Here is a 9,617-nt window from a genome sequence, read left to right as displayed (position 1 = left end):
ATAAAAACTAAGTATCATCATTATTATGGTGTTGAATGTCTAAAACTATGGAAGTCACGCTAAACTGTAGGCCTATTAGTGTTCAATGTTTCACGACCTTAAATTTCAATGTATAAACAGTGCTTCAGATGGTACTATCACTAACAAGCCACAAGATTTAACGATACTGTGTACTGTCAAAGAGAAGGCTTTCAAAAAAAACATTATTTGCAACTACTTCCAGTTAGTAATTATTTAATGTTAACGAATCTATTTTTATAAAATCTCATAGTATGATCATTTACAAGAACCCAAGTAAAAACGTACACAAGAGGCAACTGATTAAAACCATTGCCAAACATTATACTCTTAGCCAATGGTAAATAGAGAGAGAGGGGTGTTAAACAGGGAAGGACATATTTCCGGTCTAAAGAAGAAAATATACTTCAAGCATGTAGTAAAAAAAAAAAATCTATATATGCATGAGCACGTTTATCCCTGAGGAATGTGAGGGCTATCTGCTCTGAGTATGAAATGACAGAGTAGAGAGAATGCAGCTTGTTAACCCCCCTCCCCCAACTCATGGACTACTCTATTCAAACAGTGGGATTTGACCCTCACCCATATATAATACACCCATAGCCCTAGATTGCAGCATGTAATTTGTTTTCCCGAGGGTAATGGGCCGCAAACCATGGAATCTCAGACAATCCAGCATGCTAGCCACTGGACTATACTTGGCCCCAATCCTAAATTTATCATTTACGACTGCCACACAGAGGGTTGTACCTTTGGCACAATGTTTGAATATATGTTGTTATGCTGTAAAGCTACAATAACTGTTACCATTACATTCTATCATTTAAATTGATTTAATTTTGATATATTTTTATTAACTGAGCTTGACCTGTCAAGTAGTTTCATCCTACTGTAATACTGAAATTAAAATGTTACATGCTGACCAGACAAGTTTATTTCAGTGTTCTTATCTGCAAACACCAAACTAATGTTTTTTTATTGTTAAGTTTGGTATCGCAACAGTAAATTTCAGTACTTATGATGCTAAAAATGATGTCTATAGATATTAAATCCTCTTGATCTATACAACATAAACAGTAGAATGATGGTAGGTTACTTGTAGACATTGTAAAGAAGTTACACCTTGTTGGACAGAAGAAATGTCTTAACATCTAATGCCATACATAATTAATCTATCAAAAATATCATGATATCAATTTTCTATAAATAGGGAACACAGCACCTTAACTTTTAACCCACTTAGAGTGTTAGTATATCCCAAGTTCGTAACGATGTCGACATTGATTAAAGGGTCATATATGAAATCTGTTTTCTAGTAACCTTTAAAAGAGTAACCTCTGTTACGCTATCACAACCTTGAGGGTAAAATTATTACTTCATTTCAATTATTCCTCTTACAAAAGACAAAGACATTTCTACCTGTCCTAGTTTCGGGAAAGTGAGTGTGAAATGTCTGAAAACACAAAATGTAGTCATGAGCTTTAAGAAAGCTGCTTATCTGTGAAAGTAATGAGTCAAACAGGACAAGATGGGAAGGCTGTGAAGAGAATGTACTGCTGGTAACGTCTTGTTTGATATTCTCCTCAAGCCACGTGGTCGGGTTGCGGAAGAAAATGTCGGCCTCATCCTCGTAAGATGATGTTTCTTCAAAGTTCGGTTCACACGTTAAAAATCGCATGGACACATTCCGATGTATATGACTAAAACAAAATAATATGCAATGCTCATTTATTACAGACAGTAGAAAATGTGAAGTGAAAATAACATAACTAGAATAACAAAAAAAAAATCTAACTAGGTAACAACCTATACATGGACCAATAAGTTATAAATTATGTTGAAATGCTACTCAGAAGTTCTAATGGTAACCATAATTTATTCTGAAGTTCATTAAACACTGTAACAACAAATTAAAGTTAAATACTTCCTGTAACCATAATTTATTCTAAAGTTCATTAAACTGTAACAACAAATTAACGTTAAAATAACTTTTGATACATTCTGTGTATCTTCATAAAATTTCGCAGACTTTTAGTAAACATTTCAACTCTTTTGTAAACAAACAAATCAGATTTTTTAATAAAGATTTGTCTGTGAATATATATAGTATTGCTATATACTAGTCTGTATGATTTCCACGTTAAGATTAAAAATTCTTTACTTTGTCTCAAAAATCTCGGATTTTATTCGTAAAATCTCCTAAATAACTTTAAAACGTTTTTTTTCAGTAAAACTTTATATTTTATGTTATTTTCTCTAACATACCTTTATACAAGGTTGGTCAATTTGACCGACCTCATAACCACAAAAATATTATCTAAATAAATCTAAATTACCCTTTTTTTCTTTCTAGAATGACTTCAAATTGTAATACGAAAGTACCTTTGTTTATCCTAAATAGCTTTAAACTCTTAACAGTATACATCTTTTTATACTTATATTTTATTGTTTTATTGCCCTTTGAACCCTGTCTAACTACTATTCACACCATTATAAGTGGTAAATCACTTGGGGAATTTGCAGCTCACGTTATGCTATCAAATTACATTACCCACTAGCTGCTTGTGTGCATGCCATGCGAAACATTTTTATTATATTATTATTTATTTTACCTAATCTAATCTTAAGTAACCTAAAGAGTTTCCTATTTTTGCATTTTAGATAACTTTATAGTAATAAATAAAGAATAAACATGAAAATCAAGAAATAAAGTACTTATTTGGGTATTATTTTGTTGCTGTCAACTGTTGATGACACTTAACCTTACTTTTTTATATTAAAGGTTAGTAGTACACTAAATAATTTTTATTTAATTAAACAATGCAATAAAGAACATAGAATAATAACCTGCAAAAAACAGACAATGTCCCATAAGTAGCACAATTTTTCTGGCTTTCTAACTATGCGACAAAAGCTATTACAAATTCATCCAAGTTAGTCGATATGTTTCCCATAGAAACGAAGCTTGCACTGAAAGAGAAATTGATGATTTTCTGCACAGAAAACATCATAATTAAATAAACATCATTTTATAGATGAAAACCTTGACTTTCTATTGATTATAAATAATATAGTGTTAAACATAACAGATAACTATTGACAAAAGCTGAGAGAGGATGTGATAGGTGCGTGTGGCAAGAGGGGTTTGATTTTCTATTTAATGGTTCTATAACCAAACAAGATTGAAAGCAATAAAAATTATGCTTTGTCTGAGTGATGAAGATATTATAGTCAGTAATTTACGTTAAATTTGTACTTACTGGAGGGGTGGTGAATAAATTAGAGAAGAGAGGATGCCTAGAAAAAAATGTCATTTCACACACTAGGGAAAATTCAGAATTTTGTATTGCCTCATAAAATTAAGAAATTAAAACTTATATACTATTAAAGTATGGATTATTAGCTATGATTTTATGTTTTACTATTTGGTATGACGACAAAAAAGATGTTTAATTAAATTTTGAATGTAAGTCACTAAAAACCTTGTGACAATGCAGTAAAGAATGCAGAGAGTGTTAAGAGGTTCTAGTTTATTTAAATAAAATATAAAAGCTGTAAGATAAAAAGAAGTATTTTTATTCTATGCACGAAAATCACTTTTCAGTCAGACCGAATCAGTAAAGGCTTTGGAAATTCACAGTCAAATCTTTTGAAAATACTTTATCAAAATAATTTATATTTTTATGTACAAAAATTAATGTCTACTAAAACCTTGCTATATTTCATGAAGATACATGTACTAAATTCAGAGTTATAGCATACATAGCTTGACATAAACTGGATCTGTCCAATGGACTGACACTGCTCACAAAGTGTGAACCACTAGGCTACATTGTCAAGTCACGATAAAATAAATTACAATCAAAAACACACCTCTAATACTTAATTCAGAGCTTACCTATAGAATGGAGTAGAATGACAAGGCATTAAGAAAAGAATATCTACTGTATCATTGGCTGACTTTATCTCCTGTCCAAGGAAATTCATTACATCTAATGTCCCCCTCTGGTGGTAGATACCAGTGTAAAGAGCTAATGGTACATTAACAAGCAATATGATGGCAGCTATCACAATGGAAACAGAGCGACTATGATATTGTTGTAGGCCAGCTCCAGAAATGCACATGGCCAAAGGTAGCACTGGTAACAGGAAACGGAATTCTTTATGACTTAGAAAACTGAAAAAAAAAAAAAAGGACAGAAATTCATTTTAAAATAAATGTTTAAACAGCATCACAAAATTCACATGCTTAAAAACAATAACTCATCATTAGCTGCCAAGATTCTATAGAATATATACTTGTGAAAAAAATGATAACTATACGTACGTATCCAACAAATATTTGTGTTACTTTAAGGAAAATAGTGGATTCTTTTTAATAAATCTTTCCAAATCACAGTTGAAAAATATATATATATATTATTACAATTGATATTTAAAAACTTGGATATGAAAGGTTCTCCCTATGCATGACTCATACTGGTAAGTCAATTGATATTTAAAAACTGGCATATGAAATGTTCTCCCTATGCATGACTCATACTGGTAAGTCAATTGATATTTAAAAACTGGGATATGAAATGTTCTCCCTATGCATGACTCATACTGGTAAGTCAATTGATATTTAAAAACTGGGATATGAAAGGTTCTCCCTATGCATGACTCATACTGGTAAGTCACTTTACTGGGCACTGGACTCAAGTTAGCTATACATGACTATTGCTGAATAAGGAACTAACAAAGAAAATTTAAAATGATAAAGATAGTATTCAGTAAAGGAAAGGCTTATAAGAAAGCTCAACGACACACAACAGAAAAAAAATATTTGCCTTAAATGTTTGCTTTATGCAGTACGTAAACCAACTGTGTAACTCAAGTCAACATCAAAGTAGAGTTTACATGTTACGTCAACATCAGACTTTACATGTTACATCTAACTCTTCAGTACTTAAAACTTCAGATCCTAATTCATTGTACAGTATCACATTTTTCTGTTGGTTAAGGTTGTAATTCTTGTCAGAATGAACCAAAGGTTTAGCAGAATTTAAAAAATACTTTAATGTTTATCAGAATATTAAACTTGCACATTTGTCTCATACAGCATACCTGTGCCGTTTAATATTTTATATTGCATACTATACTTAGATAGTTCAATATTTCATACCACATAGTATATTTATGGATGGCAACAGAAAATTGTCAAGCATTCATAAAAACATTCTGTGACTTTACTTACTGCACAGGTGTGCAAATGTATTAACTGCTTTGTTACCTTAGAGGCATACTTGTAAAACACACTGACACGCGGTTTTTAGGGACTTTCTTCAACCAAGTATGAAAGGGTAAAAAAAAATTTACTTGAGTTTGAAAAAAAACAAAACAACAAAGTTGTGACATAAAGTACAAAACTTTGTTTTTAAACAACTTTTCTGTAGTGGTTCAATTCTGTAAAGAATCATCATTAGAAGTTTTGGTATACAAAACTGTCCCATCTAGATACAATCAAGCTGTTCAATATTTCACATCATACAGTGTACCTAAGTCGTTCAACATTTTAAATCATACTGTGTACCTAAGTTGTTCAACATTTTACATCATACAGTGTACCTAAGTTGTTCAACATTTTACATCATACTGTGTACCTAAGTTGTTCAACATTTTACATCATACTGTGTACCTAAGTTGTTCAACATTTTACATCATACTGTGTACCTAAGTTGTTCAACATTTTACATCATACTGTGTACCTAAGTTGTTCAACATTTTACATCACATAGTGTTCCTTGGACATGTACATAAAGACTGTCACGGACAAAACAAACTATATAAAACCAACTTACCTGAACACAGCTATAAAGCAAAATATAGTTATTATTAGAGGACGCACTCGGGGAAGTTTAAGCCCTTGTATAAAAGGAATAAGATGGACAGTCATCACCACAAAAATCCCATGGGTAAAGTACCAGTGCCATGGATGAGTCCCATACATAGCACCAATGTTTCGAGTCCAGTTAAACAGAAGAAAGTTATACGGGGAAAAAATCCACTCTTTGTAGAAGGTGAAGTCAGCAATTATTAAGAAGAGTAGACTGACTGTCCTGAAAAATGTGGAAATATACCGTCAGACATATAACCAACAAACGAGTCAGCTAAGCAATTATTAAGAAGAGTAGACTGACTGTCCTGAAAAATGTGGAAATATACCATCAGACATATAACCAACAAACGGGTCAGCTAAGCAATTATTAAGAAGAGTAGACTGACTGTCCTGAAAAATGTGGAAATATACCGTCAGACATATAACCAACAAACGGGTCAGCTAATTATAAAATGAAAAGTGTCAAACAATACGAAGTGCCTTGCTATCTTTTATCTTAGCCCACAACGAGTTTTATCAGTCATTAGATACTATTTATTATTATATGTGGTTCAACAATTAAATGTAAGAAATAGCTAAGCGTACAAAACATTCCAGTGGTGATAATAATGTTGGTCAGTGGAGGTTGAAAGTAAATTTCCTGATGTTTCACTAGACCTATGCACGAACCACTAAACTGAACGGCAAACCGAATCAAAGTCTGTGCTACTTTCAGTACTTATAAACACTACTCAAAGAACTAGGCAGTTAAGTCATAAGGGAAAAAAGAAATTCTTGTCAAATGAAATGTGGGAGAGAAACACAGATCTTTTATTATTATTACATAAATCTAACACAGCATACGTAATGAATGATTAAGAATTTAATACATCAACAACAGTTTTAATAACATCTTAATATGACCAGAAACCTGAATAATGTGATGTCAAAGTTGGAATAAATAATCACTTAACCCTTCATTAACCTTTAAAACATCTTTAGTGAGAGATATTCAGATACATATAGTATGAAATTCTTTTGAACCAAGTGTCAAAAAGTCGTACTAATGTTTTAACTCAGGTTAAAGCTGTATATATATATCAATGGCTAGTAACTCGTATCCAGAGCTCCATAGTAACTCGTATCCAGAGCTCCAGCATTACCAGCTAACTAGATTTAAGACAAATTTAAGTCCTGTAGACATGGATTTGTAGGCTATTTATTGGCTCACATAATACTGCAAGAGGAATATTAATGAAAAATACATCATTATTGAGAATACATTAATTTATTATGTGAAATTTCAAAACTAATAAAAAAGTCATCAAGTAGGACATGTGATGAGCACAATTGTTTGCACTGAATTAGTGCATACATTTTGCAATATGCTTTGTACTTGCCGTGTCGAACCAACCAATGGCTGTATCAAATGTCTCCCAGCCACTTATCATTAAACATACACTTTCCCATGATTACATGGGCAGTGATACTGTGGTAGACCTAGTTCTGCCATTTGCATTAACAGAACTGTGTATGTCTATCAAACAAGCCAAACTCGATTTTGTGCTCCTGGCCCAGGTAATAAGCCTAGACAAAATGAACATACAGCAAACTCAATCTAGTACCCCCCAGTTTCATGTAAGCCTAGACAAAGAGAATGCAAAGTACTGTAATGATGTTAAGATAGGTGCAGAGTTTAACAAACCTAAGTTACAAAAAAGATACAGCATCAATAACCACAAAAATTAAATTTAAGACCTCAAACGCCAAAACTTGTGTATTTAAGACTTTTTAAGGCCTTATAAAAAATATCATATCAATTTAAGACTTTTTACAGACTGCTAGGAACCCTGGTATCACTCTGGCACTGTGTGTAACCCCCTATGAAGGAACAAGTCCATTTCAAGGGGTGACACAGATATTTGTACAAATTGCTATAAGCTAGTTTTTTTTCTCCTATAAATGTTATTTGGAACAGTCAGTGATATATGCAGGATTGTATTACTGCACTTTTAATATGTGTGTTTCAATTTTGGTAGTAAATAAGGATTCTTCTTGTCTATGTTTGGTGCAGACGTTTAAAAGAAAGCCTTCCTCCACCTCAGTAGCCAGTTAAAGTTACAACAAAATTAAGTAAATACTTAAGAATATACATGTCTTTTTAACTTTGAATAAAGATTCTTCATTTGTTCACTGACACTAAAATCAAACTGTATCAAATTATTGGCATAACAACTCAATACCATGATGTAACACCACCACAAACCAGAGAATTAACATTAACCTTAAACAAACATAGGGAAGGAAAGTATCAAGAATTGATGTAGGATACACGAGATAATGTTAGGGCCCATATGTTTGGTAAAATTTATTTTTAAACCAATATATTTAATAAACAAATAATTATCTAGTAAAAAAGAAATGAAACACTGATTTAAAAAAAACAACAAATATTTTATATAATATTTTGTATTTTAAACCACAAATGCAAGTTATGTGACACACAACCTAAATGGACAGATTAAGACCCAAAGGTTCATAAATGTGGACCAGAGGGAAGGTAACTGGTCAACAACTGATAGAAGGTTATATCATGGCTAGAGCGTTTGATCTTCTGATATGCAGCTTGACAAGCTACTAGGTCACATCCAGTTCAATATATTAAAATTACAATTCTTTATTTTTCTTTATTTTTTTATTATCAGTGCTAGAACCTTCATGTTTAATCATGAGCTTCAGGTTTATCAATTTGACACACCTTGTGACTGGAAAAACAAAATTTAAAAAATATATTGAATCAAATTACAAGAAACTTGTAATTAGCTTTTTCAATATTATCGGCTTTCTTTAAAAAGAAAATCACAGAAGTTAGTGTGTGAAAGTTATAAAAAGTTTATTGTAAAAAACACCACCTTTATAAACAAAAAAATAACGATACAAGACTGATAACTTTTACGATTCATTTAATTTTTTTTTCTTATCAACGTATTAAATTTAAACTGTAAAATATTTTCAGATATTTATGAAAAAAAAATTACATGCAATCCTTCATTTCTTTCTTTTAAGAGTTAGCATTATAACGATGCACAAAATGTGTAAAATATGAACCAGAAACTAACATAGCTACTTCCTAGAGAGCTTCTAGAACTAAAGCAAAGTTTTCCATATGAAACACTTAATACTGAAATAGATTTATAACAATTTTTTTTAAACTATTATTTTATAAACCAATCATCAATCTTGTCACTAATATAAAACATAGTATAGGCTTCAAGTTAAGAGTTTTCCATACGTGACACGTAATTCTCTTTTTTCTTTCTTACTCAGGTTAGAAATAAACTATGAAAAACTCTAGCAAGCCCACTAAAAATATATTAGATCTTTCAAAATACTTAAACAACCAAAACATTATTTATCTCCAATCACATAAACTGTCACTTCTTACCCAACCATAACATAACTTCCAAGTAATCTTGGCCAGTAGCGAAGACTTGTATGGCACCAGTGTTCTAAGCACAGAGGGAACCAAAAGATGGCAGCTGTCGGCCGTATCAAACAGGAAAGTCCAATAAACACAAGGTATTTCCATTCTGAGCTGTCCTTGGTAATAATTATAAAATGGAGGAAAGAAAACAAATATCAGTCTCGAGAAAAACTAACATTAATGAAACCTGCTGTGATAAAATGGTTTTTCTAAATCCACTGTTACATACAGTCACATTTTGATGAAATACAAAAAAAA

General features: G+C 31.6%; 1 protein-coding gene across 3 annotated transcripts in view; it reads right to left on the bottom strand.

Moving 5' to 3' along the window:
* LOC106474646 (GPI mannosyltransferase 3-like) overlaps nt 1-9,617 on the bottom strand; it is a 13,556-nt gene that overhangs the window by 2,256 nt on the left and 1,683 nt on the right. Inside the window, exons 2-5 of one of the 3 annotated variants that reach the window (XM_022402952.1) lie at nt 9,321-9,470; nt 5,859-6,116; nt 3,917-4,195; nt 1,438-1,718 (exon numbers count right to left, since the gene is read on the bottom strand). In XM_022402952.1, the coding sequence (XP_022258660.1) occupies nt 1,438-1,718; nt 3,917-4,195; nt 5,859-6,116; nt 9,321-9,470 (968 nt within the window). Of the gene's footprint in view, nt 1-144; nt 1,719-3,916; nt 4,196-5,858; nt 6,117-9,320; nt 9,476-9,617 lie in introns of those variants that run through there. The other 2 variants (XM_022402953.1, XM_013935337.2) reach the window with 2 other exon arrangements.

This window comes from Limulus polyphemus, unplaced genomic scaffold (genome assembly GCF_000517525.1).
Source record: "Limulus polyphemus unplaced genomic scaffold, Limulus_polyphemus-2.1.2 Scaffold7475, whole genome shotgun sequence".
NCBI classification, from domain to species: domain Eukaryota; kingdom Metazoa; phylum Arthropoda; class Merostomata; order Xiphosura; family Limulidae; genus Limulus; species Limulus polyphemus.
This window is presented reverse-complemented; position numbering and strand designations above follow the sequence as displayed.